This window comes from Haematobia irritans, chromosome 1 (assembly GCF_050003625.1).
Source record: "Haematobia irritans isolate KBUSLIRL chromosome 1, ASM5000362v1, whole genome shotgun sequence".
In the NCBI taxonomy this organism is placed as follows: Eukaryota; Metazoa; Arthropoda; class Insecta; order Diptera; family Muscidae; genus Haematobia; species Haematobia irritans.
Genome location: NC_134397.1, coordinates 268,826,973 through 268,850,265, shown reverse-complemented (window position 1 = coordinate 268,850,265; position 23,293 = coordinate 268,826,973). Strand labels below are relative to the sequence as shown.

Below are 23,293 nucleotides of genomic sequence, written 5' to 3'. Positions count from 1 at the left end.
CTATGTTCCCACTGACTAGTTTTCCTCATTCGTTTTTCCAAACATTTCAACGTTCACACCGTTCAAATTTATTTTAATAATTTGACCTACAGTGAGTCGCAGTGAAAATGGCCCACCCACACAAATTTAGTTGTTAGAATGAAAACCTCATTTTCTTGCAAATATATATTTCAATTTCTTTTATTTTCTTAAAATATAGATAAATACAAACTAAATATAATATTAGAAAGACCTTAAAATTCTATCAATTCATAAAACAAAAATGTTTTTAAGGAAAACAAAAAAACTCACGCCACAGTGAAAATGACCCAAAATGTTTAACTAAATATTTTAATTCAATAAATTATATCTAATATTAAGTGGAAAATCCTTTTTGTTTAATGACTGATTTGATGCGTCATGGCATGGATTCTACCAATTTTGTTGTGTAAGAAGGGCTTATTTTTTGCCATTCTTCCACTAATGCTCTCTTCAAGTCTTCCTTGCAGGATATATGATATTTGCGAATTTCCACTTCAAGTTTATATCACAAATTTTCTATTATATTTAAGTCCGAAAACTGGGCTGGAGTTTTTATGACACGCGGACAATTATAAAGCAGCCATTCTTTTGCAACATGAGCTGCATGTTTTGGGTCGTTGTCTTGGTAAAAATGAAATCAGCTACCAATGCCCAGCTTTTCCGCACTTTGCTTCAAATTATCTTTCAAAATAGACAGATATTGCATCTTGTCCATGTTGCCTTCAATAAAAATGAGATTTCCAACACCCGCAGCAGAGCAAGAACCCAAAACCATCACATGCCCTCCGCCGTGTTTAACAGTTGGCCGTAAATGCTTTGGGTGCAGTTCTTCGTTTGCTTTTCTCCACACATTTCTTCTACCATCTCACCCAAAAACGTTGAATTTCGACTCATCTACGAATAGAACATCTTTGCAAAACGAAAATTCCTTTGCTGTATACGCATGGGCAAATAGTAATCGGTCTCTCTTATTCTTAGCACTTACGAACGGTTTCTTTCTTGCAATTCGTCCATGTAATCCTGATCTGTGGAGAACTATTCTGATGGTTTCTGCATGGCAATTCACTTGGAGATGTTTGGCCACCAAATCTCGAATATTTGGAGCACTTAGTTTGGGGTTAGATCGACATTTATTTACTATCCATCGTTCATCTCTGTCAGAAAACAGTTTTTTTGAACTGGATCTCGGCTTATCAATGATCCGATTTTCATCGGTATACCTTTTAATTATATTTTTAATGGTTCCACGAGGGACTTGAACCATTTCTGCAATTCGCATTTGAATTACGCCGTTTTTAAAATGATTTATTAAATTTCGCATCTCAAACCAAGTGTGAGGTCCCATTTTTCGGTTGTTTTATCTTTTTTTTTTAAGAAAATTTTAATCGACCACTTTGTTGCGTGTTTGCACTTTTAATATTCTAAGAACATTGTAATGTAACAGGTAAAAGCAGATGTGTTGAAATGCTGGAAGAAAACCGTTATATTTTTGCCATTTCTTTTGGTGGGCCATTTTCACTGTGGCATGATATTTCTGACATTTCTCTTAAATGTCGGATTCCAATAATTTATAGCTGAAACCTGAACTTTATACTCACCAAATATTGTTATTAATTAGATTTACCTAAGAGAAAACTAACATTTGGATCTCTGATTGGCCAAATATGAGATAAAATTTCAAAATATTTACATTTACTCTGGTGGGCCATTTTCACTGTGACTCACATTATATTTTGAAAAGAGTATCAGTATCTGTTGGTTCATATTCCAAATTAGGGGCGTTTACATTATAAAATTGACGTGTTTTGGAGGGAAACTTGTGTTTTGAACTTAATTTTTTGTATGAGGAAACGACTCGTTTTACAATGCTTATAAAGGGAAAACATTTCAAACCACAAAAAATGCTTGGCAAAGCCCTATAGACTGCAAGATGGTTGGATGGACGCACGTTTCGGAATTACCACATTCCTCATCAGCATCCTCTACTTGCAGCAAAAATATCAACCAATTATCAGAATAAATTCAGGCAGTTCATTAACCCCAACAATGAACCACACTTGAACCTTCCGAAAAAAGGTTTTACATGATAGCCGGCTTATGCCGAAATAAATTCGTACAAACCTTTTTTCGGAAGGTTCAAGTGTGGTTCATTGTTGGGTTTAATGAACTGCCTGAATTTATTCTGATAATTGGTTGATAGTTTTGCTGCAAGTAAAGGATGCTGATGAAGAATGTGGTAATTCCGAAACGTGCGTCCATCCAACCATCTTGCAGTCTATAGGGCTTTGCCCAAATAAATTTGACAAACATTATTTTCGTCTGTTGGTTAAGATACACTTGTAGTTTAGTCAATGCATGGTTTTAAGCTGAAATAAAAAAAAAAAAAAAAAAAAAAAAAAAACAACTACAATGATTAAAGAACAAAACCAACAATAACAAAACAAAAACTAATTAAAAAAATATTTTTTTTTTTAAGTTGTTTAGAAAATTTTCATATGTTGAAGGAAAAAATCGGATTTAAAAATTGTTAAAATGTCTTTAGCGAATGCGAAGTTCAAGACAGATACAATTTTGGTAAAATTTACTCATTTGAGAGATTTATGAACTCAATTTAAGCAAACTTCTCCTATTTTAGGAAATCGTATACTTTACCAACAGTGAGAAAAAAGGTTTCACCGCCGTCATTACCGTCCCGTGGACTTTCCTTTCTAGTGATAAATCCTTTATTGGCACGCACTAACATGCATGTGTGTGCCTGTTGCTTCCTCTATATTTTGTTACCCAGTTGGAGAACCACATTAACGTTAAGAACATTTTGTAGGTTATTTGTTTTTCTATAATTCCTTTTGAGATTGTGTTTCGTGTAAATGATGCACACGAGTTCCTTCAACTCTTCATTTCTTTGTTGCTACACCAAAGGGTGGTCTCACCATTTCCATTTGTTATGTGGTGCACTCCATGATATCAGTGAGTTCGTTTGCTTGCTATAAATTATAAAATTGACATAAATTTCCGTTGAATAGTCACTGTAATGTGCCAACTACAGGGGGAAAAAGTAGAATAAATCAACGCTCCTGCTGTCTATGTCCTGTGACATATGAATGCAATTTTCAAGAGGAAGGATCTCAATAAGATTTCCAACCACTATTGCCCCAGAATTACGATCTATGTTTGCGACACATGGCCAAGGATATTGGAGAACAAAGTAAAAGTAGTTTCTTATTTTTATGTTTTTTTTTTTGCTCAAGAAATAATGTGAATTTTTGTTCGCATTTTTGAAACCAATAAAAGTGACTAGTATGGTGTATTTGCTCGTTGGGATGTAGGACTATTGATTTTTGTATTAAATGCTTATAACGTACGTTTTGTTTTCGTTGAAAGTGTGATGTTGTTCTCAACACTACCGATATCCTGCTGATATTTGATTTAAACTTTTTTGTGATACTGTGATCGATACCTTGCAATTTTTTTTTGACAAAATTTTCTATAGAAATAAAATTTTGACAAAATTTTCTATAGAAAAAAAAAAAATTCTATATAAAAAATTTTTTTTTTGACAAAATTTTCTACAGAAAAAAAATTTTGACAAAATTTTCCATAAAAAACATTTTGACAAAATTTTCTATAGAAATAACATTTTGTCAAAATTTTATTTCTATAGAAATAAAAAAAATATAAAAAAATAAAAAAAAAAAGATTTTCTTTGTATAGAAAATTTTGTCAAAATTTAATTCCCTAAGAAATTTTGTCAAAATCTTATTTCTGTAAAAATTTTTTTCAAAATTTTATTTCTATAGAAAATTTTGTCAAAATTTTATTTCTATAGAAAATTTTGTCAAAATTTTATTTCTGTCGACAATTTCGTCAAAATTTTATTTCTATAGAAAATTTTGTCAAAATTTCATTTCTATAGAAAATTTTGTCAAAATTTGATTTCAATAAAAAATTTTGTCAAAAATTTATTTCTATAGAAAATTTTGTCAAAATTTTATTTCTATGACAAAAATGTCTATAAAATTTTGACAAAATTTTCTATAGAAATAAAATTTTTACAAAATTTTCTATAGAAATATTTTTTTTTCAAAATTTTCTATAGAAATAAAATTTTGACAAAATTTTCTATAGAAATAAAATTTTGACAAAATTTTCTATAGAAATAAAATTTTGACAAAATTTTCTATAGAAATGAAATTTTGACAAAATTTTGTATAGAAATAAAATTTTGACGAAATTGTCGACAGAAATAAAATTTTGACAAAATTTTCTATAGAAATAAAATTTTTACAAAATTTTCTATAGAAATAAAATTGTGACAAAATTTTCTGTAGAAATAAAATTTTGACAAAATTTTCTATAGAAATAAAATTTTGACAACATTTTCTATAGAAATAAAATTTTGACAAATTTTCTATAGGAATACAATTTTGAAAAAAATTTCTATAGAAATAAAATTTTGACAAAATTGTCGACAGAAATAAAATGTTGACAAAATTTTCTATAGAAATAAAATGTTGACAAAATTTTCTATAGAAATAAAATGTTGGCAAAATTTTCTATAGAAATAAAATGTTGACAAAATTTTCTATAGAAATAAAATTTTGACAAATTTTTCTATAGAAATAAAATTTTGACAAAATTTTCTATAGAAATAAAATTTTGTCAAAATTTTATTTCTATAGAAAGAAAATCTTGACAAAATTTGCTACAGAAAAAAAATTTTGACAAAATTTTCCATAAAAAAAACATTTTAACAAAATTTTCTTTCTATAGAAATAAAATTTTGACAAAATTTTATTTCTATAGAAAATTTTGTCAAGATTTTCTTTCTATAGAAAATTTTGTCAAAATTTAATTCCCTAAGAAATTTTGTCAAAATCTTATTTCTGTAAAAATTTTTTTCAAAATTTTATTTCTATAGAAAATTTTGTCAAAATTTTATTTCTATAGAAAATTTTGTCAAAATTTTATTTCTGTCGACAATTTCGTCAAAATTTTATTTCTATAGAAAATTTTGTCAAAATTTCATTTCTATAGAAAATTTTGTCAAAATTTCATTTCTATAGAAAATTTTGTCAACATTTTATTTCAATAAAAAATTTTGTCAAAAATTTATTTCTATAGAAAATTTTGTCAAAATTTTATTTCTATGACAAAAATGTCTATAAAATTTTGACAAAATTTTCTATAGAAATAAAATTTTTACAAAATTTTCTATAGAAATAATTTTTTTTCAAAATTTTCTATAGAAATAAAATTTTGACAATATTTTCTATAGAAATAAAATTTTGACAAAATTTTCTATAGAAATAAAATTTTGACAAAATTTTCTATAGAAATGAAATTTTGACAAAATTTTGTATAGAAATAAAATTTTGACGAAATTGTCGACAGAAATAAAATTTTGACAAAATTTTCTATAGAAATAAAATTTTTACAAAATTTTCTATAGAAATAAAATTGTGACAAAATTTTCTATACAAATAAAATTTTGACAAAATTTTCTATAGAAATAAAATTTTGACAAAATTTTCTATAGAAATAAAATTTTGACAAATTTTCTATAGGAATAAAATTTTGAAAAAAATTTCTATAGAAATAAAATTTTGACAAAATTGTCGACAGAAATAAAATGTTGACAAAATTTTCTATAGAAATAAAATGTTGGCAAATTTTCTATAGAAATAAAATGTTGGCAAAATTTTCTATAGAAATAAAATTTTGACAAAATTTTCTATAGAAATAAAATTTTGACAAATTTTTCTATAGAAATGAAATTTTGACAAAATTTTCTATAGAAATAAAATTTTGACGAAATTGTCGACAGAAATAAAATTTTGACAAAATTTTCTATAGAAATAAAATTCTGACAAATTTTCTATAGGAATAAAATTTTGAAAAAAAATTCTATAGAAATAAAATTTTGACAAAATTGTCGACAGAAATAAAATTTTGACGACAGAAATAAAATTGTGACAAAATTTTCTGTAGAATTAAAATTTTGACAAAATTTTCTATAGAAAAAAAAATTGACAAAATTTTCTATAGAAATAAAATTTTGACAAAATTTTCTATAGAATAAAATTTTGACAAAATTTTCTATAGAAAGAAAATTTTCACAAAAATTTTCGATAGAAATAAAATTAACACAAAAATTTTCGATAGAAATAAAATTAACACAAAAATTTTCTATAGGAATAACATTTTCAAAAAAGAAATTCAATAGAAATAAAAGTTTGACAAAATTTTCGATAGAAATAAAAAATTTTTGACAAAATTTTCGATATAAATAACAATTTTTTGATAAAATTTTCGATATAAATAACAATTTTTTTACAAAATTTTCTATAGAAATAAAATTTTGACAAAATTTTCTATAGACATAAAATTTTGACAAAATTTTCTATAGAAATAAAATGTTGACAAAATTTTCTATAGAAATAAAATGTTGACAAAATTTTCTATAGAAATAAAATTTTGACAAAATTTTCTATAGACATAAAATTTTGACAAAATCTTCGTTAGAAATAAAATTTTCTGTAGAGAAAATAAAATATTAAAATTTTTTTAAACTTTTGATTATTTTTGGTACGTGTTGCAACCGTGGTAAGAAGCCGAATGTATCCGATGTTCTAGAATTTTTAGTAAGGGCATATATGTTAAACATTTGGTTCTTCTAAAAATGTTTAATTGCCGAAGGTTTCAAATCGGCGGCGAAGAGCATAGAACCTGTTATTAGCTTCTTGGCCATCACATGCGGTAATCGTTTCCAAGCGTGTTTCTCTCTCTCTCTCTTTGTATGAAATTAAAAACATTCTTATTTTTCTTGACACAATAAATTTAAAATCTAGATACCTTAAGTATTTCCGAAACCCCCGTGTACTTTTAATGCCTAGCCAAAGAAAATACCACGCAATTATTCTACCCTCGCAAAAATTGCATTGGATATGTTTCACCATTGAAGTCAATATACCTCGCCTAACTATGAGCAGCATGTAGAAATGGCTCAACATGCCCACCGAGTATTAAAGTAAATGTTGAGCAAGGAAGCTATGGTAACCACCAAACATTATGGACAGCAAAAAAAGTTATCAACTATGTTAGCTTTAACTACATAGTAGTGGTCGATGAGAATAAGAACACCAGTCCCTTTCTTTCCCAAAATAAATAATGGCAAAAGTGGTTTTTGATACGAATGAATGACTGACTTAGACGATGACTCTTCAGGAAGTTAAGGCAAAAATTGCATTTTGAAAACCAGAGCTCAACAATGATGAGGAGGGGCATTGAATTGCTGCGCCGCCACTACGGTTATTGTTAGACATCAATAACAGAAATCTTTACACAATAACAAGAAAACAAGGAAAGTGGCGCGATCCCCCTTCTCAAAATTGAGGAACAATGAAATTATATGGTCTTGCTCAAAGGAAACTTTGTACAAAGAGCATTACAACAATAAAACATCTAAAAAACGGAAATGAAACAAAAAGTCACCATTCACCATAGAAATCATGATGATGATGATGATCAGTGAAGACCACTTGGAAAGAAAAAAAAATTGCCAATTTTTAAGAAATCTTGTATAGCATCATCACCATCAATTCACAAAATCAAAAGTCAGGCACTTTTTGATTGAAAAATAAATTAATTTTCAAGTGTTTCAATGAAATGAAACCAAGCTGTAAATGATGATGATGATGAAGGATGAAAATAATATCCATGTTAGGTTTTTGGGTTGGTTTTTGTTTTCCTTCTTCTTTTTTTTTGGGGGGTAAAAAATCTTGTAAAACTTACAAAAATAATGACAAGAAAAAGTTTTGTTGCTGATATTTGCCAATGTAACGTTTCACTGATAATGGCAAAGACACAGCAACCCTCTTCAATTGTCAATGATATGGGAAAGAGAGTGTGAGGATAAAGTAAAAGAGTACATTGACATCTTACAAGGTTATCCAAAAGTTTGATGTCTGTTACGAAATAGACACAAGAACCATCTTTGTGCACAAAAAATATATTTTGCTCCCAAACTAAATTTTAGATCAACGAACTTGGTTTGCAAATATCTTTTCCCGGTAAAGAATTGTGTTTGGAATATTGGATATTATTTTTGTGATAAACTTTAACGTCTTTTGGAGAATATAAAAACAATTTAATAAATACAAGATCAATTTTGTTGTAACTGCAAGCTAGACAAGTAAACTTTTGTTTTGAGTGTATATCTCTCTCTCGTTTCCACATGATTTTTTTTAGCTCTCTGAAGAGAATATACTGTTCTGTAATAAACATAATGTACACCCAAAGAAAATATACTTTACTCCGGAATGAAATTTTTGAGAAAAGATATGCCCCTTTGTTATAAAGTATTTTCTATAAGAGCACGAATTTATGACAACCGATTTAACGTTTGTCTCCACCATTAACTAGAGGTGTGCGCGTGACACGAAATTGTCGTGACACACATGATTCACGCGTGAATCACGTGTGTCGTAAATAAAATCTGAAGCAACTCTCGTGAATGTGCGTGAATGGGACTAAAATAAATATGTCGTGCGTGAATAATAAAACCGGTTCGTGAATGTACGTGAATAAAATTTCTGCAAAAACACTCTCACGAAAAAAATCAAGATTTAATTACTTACTCGTATGTTAAATTAAATTGATTTAGCTGACGAGCTATATTTATACCCTGCTCCACACTGTGGAACAGGGTATTATAAGTTAGTGCATATGTTTGCAACACCCAGAAGGAGACGAGATAGACACATGGTGTCTTTGGCAAAAATGCTCAGGGTGGGATCCTGAGTCGATATAGCCATGTCCGTCTGTCCGTCCGTCCGTGAACACATTTTTGTAATCAAAGTCTAGGTCGCAGTTTTAGTCCAATCGACTTCAAGTTTGGCACAAGTATATGTTTTGGCTCAGAATAGATACCTATTGATTTTGGAAGAAATCGGTTCAGATTTAGATATAGCTCCCATATATATCTTTCGCCCGATATGCACTAATATGGACCCAGCAGTCATAGTTTTATACCGATTTGCTTGAAATTTTGTACAAACATAACACTTAGTCGTATAGTCAAGTGTGCAAAATTGATTGATTGAAATCGGTTCAGATTTAGATATAGCTCCCATATATATCTTTCGCCCGATATGGACTAATATGGTCCTAAAAGACAGACTTTTGGCCCAATGTGGTTGAAATTTTGCACTAGGAGTTCAATTAGTAGTGTAGTCTAGTGTGCCAAATTTTATTGAAATCGGTTCAGATTTAGATATAGCTCCCATATATATCGTTCGCCCGATTTACACTCATATGACCACAGAGGCCAATTTTTTGCTCCGATTTAGTTGCAATTTTGCACAGGGAGTAGAATTAGCATTGTAGCTATGTGTGACAAGTTTGGTTGAAATCGGTTCAGATTTAGATGTAGCTCCTATATATAGCTTTCGCCCGATTTACACTCATATGACCACAGTGGCCAATCTTTTACTCCGATTTAAGTGAAATTTTGCACAGGGAGTAGAATTAGCATTGTAGCTATGCGTGCAAAATTGGTTGAAATCGGTTCAGATATAGATATAGCTCCCATATATATGTTTTTCTGATTTCGACAAAAATGGTCAAAATACCAACATTTTCCTTGTAAAATCGCCACTGCTTAGTCCAAAAGTTGTAAAAACGACTCTAATTTTCCTAAACTTGTAATACATATATATCGAGCGGTAAATCATAAATAAACTTTTGCGAAGTTTCCTTAAAATTGCTTCAGATTTAAATGTTTCTCATATTTTTTTACTAACATTGTGTTCCACCCTAGTGCATTAGCCGATTTAAATTTTGAGTCTATAGATTTTGTAGAAGTCTATCAAATTCTGTACAGATCGAGTGATATTTAAATGTATGTATTTGGGACAATCCTTTATATATAGCCCCCAACACATTTTACGGATGTGATATGGTATCGAAAATTTAGATCTACAAAGTGGTGCATGGTATAATATAGTCGGCCCCGCCCGATTTTAGACTTTCCTTACTTGTTTATTTATGAATTTTGTTACCTTTGCTCATTCCCGGTTGGAAAATCTCGTGAGTCTCGTGAAGTTTTCGTGAGTCACGTGAATTGTCGTGAATCGTGCGTGAGCGTGAGTCTGTAAAAGTAGTTCGTGCGTGAGTACTGATTTTCATTTCGTGAATGTGCGTGAGTGTGAGAGCAATTTCACTCACGCGCACACCTCTAGTATTAACTTTGTCATATCATTTGTAATACATAGATAATTGGCTTCAGAGCCTATAAAGTACATGTAAAGTTCTGGGTCGTGGTGAAATTCTGAGTCGATTTAGCGATGACCGTCCGTTCGTCTATTGAAACCATGCTAAGTTCCGAACGAAACAGTCTATCGGCTTGGAACTTGGTACAAGTGTTGTAAACGGACCATATCGGAACACTTTTAGGTATAGCCCCCATATAAACTGACCCCCCATATTTGACTTCCGCAGCCTCTAGGAAGGACATATTTCATCCGAACTTTCTGAAATTTTGTAAGTGATGTTAGTATATGCCCTCTAGAAATCATGCAAAAATTGGTCGATATTGGTCCATAATTATGTATAGCCCCCATATAAACCGATTCCTAGATTTGACTTGCGACGCCTCTTGGAAGTGTAAATTTCATACAATCCGATAGATAGACTTGCTACGTGATATTAGCACAGGCCCTACACCCAAAAAAAGTGAACCCACCATGGAAGAAAATGTAGCTAAAATAGTTTTCTAATCGCAACATGGTACAAGTAAGTTTATAGTTTTTATCATATTGAAGAAAATTTATTAAAACTAATTAATTTTTTTTCTGTTGTTTAAGAAAATTTCATATGTTGAAAGAAAAAATTGGATTGAAAAATTGTTAAAATGTCTTTAGCGCTGTACGAAGTTCAAGACAAGTACAATTTTAGTAAAATTTACTCATTTGAGAGACTTATAAACTCAATTTAAGCAAACTTCTGTCATTTTAGTAAAATAACTAATTTATTGTTTAGTAAAATTGTGCTCTATATTGTATACAGCAACACAATATGAGGAACATTTCCTCATATTGTGCAAAATCTAACTAAAATCAACTTTGAACTACTCATGACTAAATTAAAGTTCAGTTGGCTTTAGCGCCCCTTTTTTGGGTGTATAATAATCATGCAAACATTGGTCCATATTGGTCCATAATTATATATAGCTGCCATACACGGACGAAAAAGACTGTTTTTCATATGTTTGGGTGTACAAATTATATGTTTGGAACTCAAATTTTTTAACACAATATTTTAAAGTGCAAGCATATAATGTTCATAAACTAGCATAACATGTTTGGGACATATATGTTAATATGTTAGAACATATTATGTTTGGGACATAAAATGCTTGTAAATATAATATGCTTAGATGCAAACATATATTAATTTTGAAATAGCCTATAAACATATATGAGTTTAGAAAGAGCGACCTAGAGAGTATGCTGCAAGTAAAATAATGGAAGTAACCAATTGGCGCCTTAAAAATATATCCACACAAAGAAAATTTCATTAAAATTTTTTACTACCAGTGTATGCTCTAAGGTGAAGCATTATATGTTTGAACAATACAAAAAGTATTTTGTTTGGACCAATCACATTTCATAAATTATTTTTAAATCTTACCCATTGCCCGGATGTGGAGGATCGAACCACGCATAGCGTGATCAAAAGCGTTAGATAGTTTTGTCTTGCACCGATTGTAGGTTTTCTAGAAAATATCATTTTCGGTGGACCTCTAGAACCAATGTTTTGAAGACCTCAACAACTGGCTTCCGACTTTTATATTTTCATTGTACACTGATGACCAATCCCAAAGATTTTTTCTTTACACTAATAATTTTGCTATTGATTCCGAGCCAGAATTGAAGTAAGGGCACATTTAAGACGCAATTCTCATTTAAATTTTTACTTGGTTATACATTGAAAAAAATATTTACGTGATATTAAAGATTACGCAACCTAAATTTTAGGATGCGAAATTTACAAAATATTAAGGACAAATTTCTTTAAAATAATGAAATTTTATTTGAAATAAAGTTTATAATCTTTACTTCAAAAAATTTTTTTCATAAAATTTAGGACACCAATTTTGTAAATTTGCGTCCCTCCGTTAAAGTCCCATGTCTTTGAACTAAGCTTAATTTGCCTTAAAGGAAAGAAACACATTTTTGATTTAAAGAAATTGCCCTTAACTGAAATATTGAAACTTTAGATTTAAGATAAAAACGCATCAAATATAGGCGAAGACTTATTTTGAGGATTTAGCGTCTTTGGTTTAAAGTTTTTTTTTTTGGAATTAAGAAAACATTTTTTACTTTGAAGTAAAAAAATTTTAAGTAAAATTTCGTTGTTTTAAAGAAATTTGACCTTAACATTTTGTAAATTTCGGATCTTAAAATTTAGGTTGCGTAATCTTTAATATCACGTAAATTCTTTAATATAACTAAAAGGACAAATCGGTTTCATTGAAAAGTTTATCGAATTTTGGTCAAAGAATAACACTTTATATCACAGAAATGCGTCTTCTATGCTAAGCAAAATTTCCATTATTTTAAGATGAAACAAGTAAGGAAAGTCTAAAGTCGGGCGGGGCCGACTATATTATACCCTGCACCACTTTGTAGATCTAAATTTTCGATACCATATCACATCCGTCAAATGTGTTGGGGGCTATATATAAAGGATTGTCCCAAATACATACATTTAAATATCACTCGATCTGTACAGAATTTGATAGACTTCTACAAAATCTATAGACTCAAAATTTAAGTCGGCTAATGCACTAGGGTGGAACACAATGTTAGTAAAAAAAAATATGGGAACCATTTAAATCTGAAGCAATTTTAAGGAAACATCGCAAAAATATATTTATGATTTATCGCTCGATATATATGTATTAGAAGTTTAGGAAAATTAGAGCCGTTTTTACAACTTTTGGACTAAGCAGTGGCGACTTTACAAGGAAAATGTTGGTATTTTGACCATTTTTGTCGAAATCAGAAAAACATATAAAGGGTGATTTGTTAAGAGCTTGATAACTTTTTTTTTACAAAAAAACGCATAAAATTTGCAAAATCTCATCGGTTCTTTATTTGAAACGTTAGATTGGTCCATGACATTTACTTTTTGAAGATAATTTCATTTAAATGTTGACCGCGGCTGCGTCTTAGGTGGTCCATTCGGAAAGTCCAATTTTGGGCAACTTTTTCGAGCATTTCGGCCGGAATAGCCCGAATTTCTTCGGAAATGTTGTCTTCCAAAGCTGGAATAGTTGCTGGCTTATTTCTGTAGACTTTAGACTTGACGTAGCCCCACAAAAAATAGTCTAAAGGCGTCAAATCGCATGATCTTGGTGGCCAACTTACCGGTCCATTTCTTGAGATGAATTGTTCTCCGAAGTTTTCCCTCAAAATGGCCATAGAATCGCGAGCTGTGTGGCATGTAGCGCCATCTTGTTGAAACCACATGTCAACCAAGTTCAGTTCTTCCATTTTTGGCAACAAAAAGTTTGTTAGCATCGAACGATAGCGATCGCCATTCACCGTAACGTTGCGTCCAACAGCATCTTTGAAAAAATACGGTCCAATGATTCCACCAGCGTACAAACCACACCAAACAGTGCATTTTTCGGGATGCATGGGCAGTTCTTGAACGGCTTCTGGTTGCTCTTCACTCCAAATGCGGCAATTTTGTTTATTTACGTAGCCATTCAACCAGAAATGAGCCTCATCGCTGAACAAAATTTGTCGATAAAAAAGCGGATTTTCTGCCACTGATTTTGGTAATAAAATTCAATGATTTGCAAGCGTTGCTCGTTAGTAAGTCTATTCATGATGAAATGTCAAAGCATACTGAGCATCTTTCTCTTTGACACCATGTCTGAAATCCCACGTGATCTGTCAAATACTAATGCATGAAAATCCTAACCTCAAAAGAATCACCCTTTATATGGGAGCTATATCTAAATCTGAACCGATTTCAACCAAATTTGGCACGCATAGCTACAATGCTAATTCTACTCCCTGTGCAAAATTTCACTTAAATCGGAGTAAAAGATTGGCCACTGTGGTCATATGAGTGTAAATCGGGCGAAAGGTATATATGGGAGTTACATCTAAATCTGAACCGATTTCAACCAAATTTGGCACGCATAGCTACAATGCTAATTCTACTCCCTGTGCAAAATTTCAACTAAATCGGAGTTAAAAATTGGCCTCTGTGGTCATGTGAGTGTAAATCGGGCGAAAGCTATATATGGGAGATATATCTAAATCTGACCCGATTTCAAACAAACTTGGCACGCATAGCTACAATGCTAATTCTACTCCCTGTGCAAAATTGCAACTAAATCGGAGCAAAAAATTGGCCTATGTGGTCATATGAGTGTAAATCGGGCGAACGATATATATGGGAGCTATATCTAAATCTGGACCGATTTCAATAAAATTTGGCACACTAGACTACACTACTAATTGAACTCCTAGTGCAAAATTTCAACCACATTGGGCCAAAACTCTGTCTTTTAGGACCATATTAGTCCATATCGGGCGAAAGATATATATGGGAGCTATATCTAAATCTGAACCGATTTCAATCAAATTTTGCACACTTGACTACACGACTAAGTGTTACGTTTGTACAAAATTTCAAGCAAATCGGTATAAAACTATGGCTGCTGGGTCTATATTAGTGCATATCGGGCGAAAGATATATATGGGAGCTATATCTAAATCTGAACCGATTTCTTCCAAAATCAATAGGTATCTATTCTGATCCAAAACATATACTTGTGCCAAATTTGAAGTCGATTGGACTAAAACTGCGACCTAGACTTTGATTACAAAAATGTGTTCACGGACAGACGGACAGACGGACATGGCTATATCGACTCAGGATCCCACCCTGAGCATTTTTGCCAAAGACACCATGTGTCTATCTCGTCTCCTTCTGGGTGTTGCAAACATATGCACTAACTTATAATACCCTGTTCCACAGTGTGGAGCAGGGTATAAAAAGATAAAAAGAAATCTTTCTCACGACAATATTTTTTTCAGTGTAAAATTGCCAATTTCATGCCAACTTTATGCAAATAGCACTGCAATGAAAACACTTGCAAATATGTACAACGTACATTTGAATTGAAAAAATTTAATCCAACTTTTAATAAATTATCGAATTGTTTTTGTCGTCGAATTTTTCTGACAATAAAAAAAATGCTCAAACAATTTAAAAAAATAATCAGTATTCTCAGTACTTACTGTCAATTTTGGAAATGAAAAATTATTGACGTTTTGTAAATACATATATTTAAGTGAACACAAAAACTATTTTTTACGCTTCTTGATCCATATTCATTTTGAATTGCCAAAATTCCCAGTTTCTACTATAAAAAAATTACCAGTTATTAATAATTATGGCTGATGAAAAACAAAAAACGCAATCCCCCGCGAATATCCTAGATGATGAAGACTTTTCTGACATTACCAAAAAGGAAATTCTTTATTGGTCCCGCAAATTGGCCATAACACCCAAGCAACTCTTCACCATGCCCAAAGACGAGCTAGACAAAAACTTGAGGTGGTTACAAACGCAAACAAAATTAGACGAAGAAGGTCGCAAGAGATACTATGAGCGTTGGAATCGAATGATAAAACTAAAAAGTGATCTGAACGAAAAGCTACCGCATACGGATCGTTTGAAAGGTGGAGCTGGTCGCACAATTTGGGATATTTTAGCTGATGCAGCCGATCAAATTGAGGAAGTATACGGGGACCAAAGTTATTACAATGCATCGGTTGAAGATACCTTTGGCTATGATGACACAATCAACTCCACTGCCGCCTACACCACCTATGATTCAACCAGGTCTTGTCCATTTCCCACTGACATGACATACACGTTAACCGATGATGAGCCCAGTTTGGAGAGTACCTTTGAAGATTCCTTTCAAATTGATCCGAATTTAGCTTCAACACCTCAAGTGCCTTATGGGCCCCGTAGGTTACCGGCGAATGATACATACTCTGTGCCTATGACTGTTGCAAGAGGTATTTCAGGCAAGGCGAAACAATGTCCCATTGATATGACCTACGATATTAGAGATAATCAAACGGCAGCCAATGCCACATACAATATTCTCCAGTGTCCTCGCAATGAAACCTATGACATTAGTGCCGACAATTCACCAGCATGGTCCCCACAAGCAATGGCCTATGTAGACAATTCAGAATCAGAATATCTCCAGTGGAATCCAACCCAAGGAGCCTATTTGGATGAAATGTCTCCACCTCAGGGCTCAGGGCCAAATGAAACTACCCATTTGCCAACACCTTCATTTCGTAATTTTACCGATTATTCATTGAAATATAGTCCCGGTAGAACTGAGGAGACAGCCAATAGTATTTCAGTGGAAAGTTATGATGAAACGTCGGGAATCATAAAGGCTTCATCGCGTAGTTATAGTCTGCCAGCAACGGCAGATTTGGCCAATATGACATTTGATATACCAAACATTTCGCCACAACATTCTCCTCGAAGTGCAAACCGTTGTCCTACTAAGGTACCATGTAGTAAATGTCCCAATCGTGGCTATAATTCACAAATCTCATCTGCACAAAAAACGAGTCCATATAATAGGACCTACGATGTAATTGATACACCACCTTCTAGAAATATTACTAAAAGTCCTAATCGTTGTGCTGCCCCACAACCAAAGGCAAAAATTGAAAGTAGAGAAAAACCATTAGACAATTGTATGAAATTGAATTCAAGAAGTCCAACACGTTCACAGTTTACTGAAGCAACTACAGACGATATACCCATTGGACAGACACCTGTCAGAACTCCCGTAAGCTCGAGAAGAAATTATAGGACAAGACAAATATCCGATCACTTTGATGAATAAATAAAAAAATTAAAATATAAATTATATGCATTATTAAAAAAAATAAATTTATTAATATATCTATATGGACTATTATCGCTTTCACTACCGAAAATTAAACATTAGTTGGTTTTAAGTTTGAATTTTTCTTATTGTTTTACTTGTAATAACAGCATATAGAAAAAAATTGTTAGTTTGAGGACCTACTTCAGTTAACTCAAAAGAACGTTATGGTTAATAGAAGTCATATACAAACATAACGTACCGAAATTCAACCGAATCGGATGAAATATACTCCTCCAAAGAGTTCCGGAGGTCAAATCTGGGGATCGATTTATATGGGGGCTATAGAAACACACAAAAAATTTTTTTTCTGATTCAATCACGAAATTAATTGATCCAATTAATTTTTTAATTGAAATGTCTTCAATCACGAAAATGATAGTATCAATCACAGTTTTAATTGGGCATAGAAAAAAATCTTGATTTAAAAATTAATTGAATTCATTACCAAATTTCAATTAATTTTTTAATTAATTCAATTAAAAATTTAATTGATGTTGATTGCAAAACTCAATTAATTTATTAATTAAAAAAGGTAACTATTTTCAATTACCTTTTGAATTGGCTTAGAATTTTTATTTGGATTAACAATTGATTGTTTGAAAAAAAAAATTAATTAAAAATGTAAAAAAATGTTAATCACTTTTTTAACTGACTTAGTTTTCCGAATGTGATTAAAAGTTTATTGTATCAATTAACTTTTTAATTAAAAATTTAAAAAATTTCAATCATTGACTTAATTAACTTAATGTTTCTATCTTGATTAAAAAGTTAATTGTACCAATTAATTTATTAATTGAAAAAATTTCAACTTCAATTAACTTTTTAATTGGAAATATTTTGGTGATATTTTTTTCTGTGTATATAATTATGAAGAGAGCATATACTAACATCATGTACCAAATTTCGACTAACTCGTATGAAATTTGCTTCTCCAGGGAGCTCCACCAGAAAAATGTCGGTGTCGTTTCCTATGGGGGCTATACCAAAAAGCGTTTGGATATGGTATATTATCTATACCATTTGACCGACATCAATAACAACTACTTGTTTCAAGTGGAGAGCTTGTTTCGTTCGGAAGTTAACGTGGTTCGAACAGACGGACGGACAGCCGAACGGACGGACATCGCTAGATCGACTATGAATTTCCTCACAACCCAGAATATAAAAATTGTGTAAAATGAAGAAAACATTTTTTTCTAATTAAATCACGAAATTAATTGATCCAGTTAATTCTTTAATTGAAATGTCTTCAATCACAGAAATTATAGTATCAATTAAAAAATTAATTGATACAATTATTTCTTGTTTCAATTAAAAATTTTTTTCAATCAATTAAATTTTTAATTGAATACTTTTTAAAACTCAATTAAGATTTTCGTGAAATTTTTTTCTGTGCACTAAACCAGTTTGTGGGAATGATGGATTTTATGTCGAAGCATCCTGAGTTGGAAGAAGGTTTTTTTAAAGTCGCCCGATGCAAAGACCAAATCCCATACTCTGTGGAAAAGATTGGAAGGTGATTTTAACATGATGGCTCCACCTGTACGTGTCAGGTTGGAAAAAACTTTATTTCTTTAGAAGGCTTGAGTGCCAAAAAAATTCGGCATAAATAATGCACCAATGGTGTGCGGCAGCGCACACCAAAATTTATTGGAGAACGAGCTACACACAGGTAGGTACGGTTGGCGATGAACAAGAAGCTGAACAATCACAGAGCTCAACAACTTCTCGTCCGTTTACTCCTTGCCCTCCAACACCCACTCGTCGTGTGCGCCAATCCAGCAAAACGACGAAGTAGCACAATTAGGTGGTAGACACATTGCCAAAACTGGTAGAATTTCAAAAAAATTTTGGATTTTTTTTGGTAAAATTGTTGATGATTTTGAGAAAATTTTCTATAGAAATAAAACTTTGACAAAATTTTGTATAAAGGGTGATTCTTTTGAGGTTAGGATTTTCATGCATTAGTATTTGACAGATCAAGTGGGATTTCAGACATGGTGTCAAAGAGAAAGATGCTCAGTATGCTTTGACATTTCATCATGAATAGACTTACTAACGAGCAACGCTTGCAAATCATTGAATTTTATTACCAAAATCAGTGGCAGAAAATCCGCTTTTTTATCGACAAATTTTGTTCAGCGATGAGGCTCATTTCTGGTTGAATGGCTACGTAAATAAGCAAAATTGCCGCATTTGGAGTGAAGAGCAACCAGAAGCCGTTCAAGAACTGCCCATGCATCCCGAAAAATGCACTGTTTGGTGTGGTTTGTACGCTGGTGGAATCATTGGACCGTATTTTTTCAAAGATGCTGTTGGACGCAACGTTACGGTGAATGGCGATCGCTATCGTTCGATGCTAACAAACTTTTTGTTGCCAAAAATGGAAGAACTGAACTTGGTTGACATGTGGTTTCAACAAGATGGCGCTACATGCCACACAGCTCGCGATTCTATGGCCATTTTGAGGGAAAACTTCGGAGAACAATTCATCTCAAGAAATGGACCGGTAAGTTGGCCACCAAGATCATGCGATTTGACGCCTTTAGACTATTTTTTGTGGGGCTACGTCAAGTCTAAAGTCTACAGAAATAAGCCAGCAACTATTCCAGCTTTGGAAGACAACATTTCCGAAGAAATTCGGGCTATTCCGGCCGAAATGCTCGAAAAAGTTGCCCAAAATTGGACTTTCCGAATGGACCACCTAAGACGCAGCCGCGGTCAACATTTAAATGAAATTATCTTCAAAAAGTAAATGTCATGGACCAATCTAACGTTTCAAATAAAGAACCGATGAGATTTTGCAAATTTTATGCGTTTTTTTTTTTAAAAAAGTTATCAAGCTCTTAACAAATCACCCTTTAGAAATAAAATTTTGACAAAATTTTGTATAGAAATAAACTTTTGACAAAATTTTCTATAGAAATAAAATTTTGACAAAATTTTCTATAGAAATAAAATTTTGACAAAATTTTCTATAGAAATAAAATTTTGACAAAATTTTCTATAGCAATAAAGTTTTGACAAAATTATCTATAGAAATGAAATTTTGACAAAATTTTCTATAGAAATAAAATTCTGACAAAATTTTCTATAGAAATAAAATCTTGACGAAATTTTCTATAGAAATAAAATTTTGAAAAAATTTTCTATAGAAATAAAATTTGACAACATTTTCTATAGAAATAAAATTTTGACAAAATTTTGTATAGAAATAAACTTTTGACAAAATTTTCTATAGAAATAAAATTCTGACAAAATTTTCTATAGAAATAAAATTCTGACAAAATTTTCTATGGAAATAAAATCTTGACGAAATTTTCTATAGAAATAAAATTTTGACAAAATTTTCTATAGAAATAAAATTCTGACAAAATTTTCTATAGAAATAAAATCTTGACGAAATTTTCTATAGAAATAAAATTTTTACAAAATTTTCTATAGAAATAAAATTTTTACAAAATTTTCTATAGAAATAAAATTTTTACAAAATTTTCTATAGAAATAAAATTTTGACAAAATTTTCTATAGAAATAAAGTTTTGACAAAATTTTCTATAGAAATAACATTTTGACAAAATTTTCTATAGCAATAAACTTTCGACAAAATTTTCTATAGAAATTAACTTTTGACAAAATTTTCTATAGAAATAAAATTTTGACAAAATTTGCTATAGCAATAAAATTCTGACAAAATTTTTTATAGAAATAAAATTTTGACAAAATTTCTTATAGAAATAAAATTTTGATAAAATTTTCTATAGAAATAAAATTTTGACAAAATTTTTTATAGAAATAAAATTTTGACAAAATTTTCTATAGAAATAAAATTTTGACAAAATTTTCTATAGAAATAAAATTTTGACAAAATTTTCTATAGAAATAAAATTTTTACAAAATTTTCTATAGAAATAAAATTTTGACAAAATTTTCTATAGAAATAAAATTTTGACAAAATTTTCTATAGAAATAAAATTTTGACAAAATTTTCTATAGAAATAAAATTTTGACAAAATTTTCTATAGAAATAAAATTTTGACAAAATTTTCTATAGAAATAAAATTTTGACAAAATTTTCTATAGAAATAAAATTTTGACAAAATTTTCTATAGAAATAAAATTTTGGCAAAATTTTCTACAGAAATAACATTTTGACAAAATTTTCTATAGAAATAAAATTTTGACAAAATTTTCTATAGAAATAAAATTTTGACAAAATTTTCTATGGAAATAAAATTTTGACAAAATTTTCTATAGAAATAAAATTTTGACAAAATTTTCTATAGAAAGAAAATTTTGACAAAATATTCTATAGAAATAAAATTATGACAAAAATTTTCTATAGAAATAAAATTCTGATAAAATTTTTTTATAGAAATACAATTTTCTATAGAAACAAAATTTTGGCAAAATTTTCTATAGAAATACAATTTTCTGTAGAAATAAACTTTTGACAAATATTTGTATAGAAAAAGATTTTGACAAAATTTTTTATAGAAATAAAATTTTCTATAGAAATAAACTTTTGACAAAATTTTCTATACACACAAAGAAAATTTCATTAAAAGTCAGCCAACGAAAAGTTTTCATTGATATAACGAAACGTTTTCATTAATACAATGAAACTATTCGTTTATAAAGGGTGATTCTTTTGAGGTTAGGATTTTCATGCATTAGTATTTGACAGATCACGTGGGATTTCAGACATGGTGTCAAAGAGAAAGATGCTCAGTATGCTTTGACATTTCATCATGAATAGACTTACTAACGAGCAACGCTTGCAAATCATTGAATTTTATTACCAAAATCAGTGGCAGAAAATCCGCTTTTTTATCGACAAATTTTGTTCAGCGATGAGGCTCATTTCTGGTTGAATGGCTACGTAAATAAGCAAAATTGCCGCATTTGGAGTGAAGAGCAACCAGAAGCCGTTCAAGAACTGCCCATGCATCCCGAAAAATACACTGTTTGGTGTGGTTTGTACGCTGGTGGAATCATTGGACCGTATTTTTTCAAAGATGCTGTTGGACGCAACGTTACGGTGAATGGCGATCGCTATCGTTCGATGCTAACAAACTTTTTGTTGCCAAAAATGGAAGAACTGAACTTGGTTGACATGTGGTTTCAACAAGATGGCGCTACATGCCACACAGCTCGCGATTCTATGGCCATTTTGAGGGAAAACTTCGGAGAACAATTCATCTCAAGAAATGGACCGGTAAGTTGGCCACCAAGATCATGCGATTTGACGCCTTTAGACTAATTTTTGTGGGGCTACGTCAAGTCTAAAGTCTACAGAAATAAGCCAGCAACTATTCCAGCTTTGGAAGACAACATTTCCGAAGAAATTCGGGCTATTCCGGCCGAAATGCTCGAAAAAGTTGCCCAAAATTGGACTTTCCGAATGGACCACCTAAGACGCAGCCGCGGTCAACATTTAAATGAAATTATCTTCAAAAAGTAAATGTCATGGACCAATCTAACGTTTCAAATAAAGAACCGATGAGATTTTGCAAATTTTATGCGTTTTTAAAAAAAAAAAGTTATCAAGCTCTTAACAAATCACCCTTTAGTACGAAACGTTACGTTTATTTGCAGAAAACTCGTTATATTAACGAAAAAATTCGTTGTTTTAACGAATTTGTTTCATTGGCTGACTTTTAACGACACATTTCGTTAATATAACGAAACTTTTTTTATTAGTGTAGAAATCGAATTTTGACAAATTTTTCTATAGAAATAAAATTTTGATAAACTTTTCTATAGACATAAAATTCTGGCAAAAAATCCCCTCAAAAATCCCCAAATTTATGGAAATTCCCCACCAAATCCCCCAAGTCCCCAACTCAGAAATTTCGTCCCCATTCACGAAAAAATATCCCCAATTTGGGGAAAAATCCCCAATACTGGCAACACTGTTACATAGGATTATCGAAACGAATTAGTATTGTACATCAATATGTAATAAAATTTTGTTATCTTTTGCGAACAAATAGAAAAATGGGTTTCTTCTGTAGTTTTTGATTTAAATATGTATTGATGCGGCCATCCCATTTAGATAAAAAACATAACAAAATGAGTCGTTTTCGAATCATTGAATTTTAATTAATTCTGAAAAATTTTCGGAAATTTTTAACTTTTGTAATGAACATAACCTTTTGATATATCGACAAAATGTCAAACCCCTTGTCACACTTCTATGGGCCTGATCTAACATTCTTGATCAAAAATGAAATAAATAAAATAATCATCGTATCTC

General features: G+C 30.9%; 2 protein-coding genes across 2 annotated transcripts in view; both read left to right on the top strand.

Moving 5' to 3' along the window:
• Positions 1-23,293, top strand: part of stg (string) — a 704,947-nt gene that overhangs the window by 19,720 nt on the left and 661,934 nt on the right. The window lies entirely within an intron of this gene.
• Positions 15,355-17,059, top strand: LOC142223255 (uncharacterized). Its single transcript, XM_075293133.1, has one exon. The coding sequence runs from the start codon at positions 15,500-15,502 to the stop codon at positions 16,988-16,990; it is 1,491 nt and encodes a 496-aa protein (XP_075149248.1). The 5' UTR covers positions 15,355-15,499; the 3' UTR covers positions 16,991-17,059.

Coding starts and splice junctions, on each gene's coding strand:
- LOC142223255 (XM_075293133.1), top strand. CDS start 15,500: ATGGCTGATGAAAAACAAAAAACGCAATCCCCCGCGAATATCCTAGAT.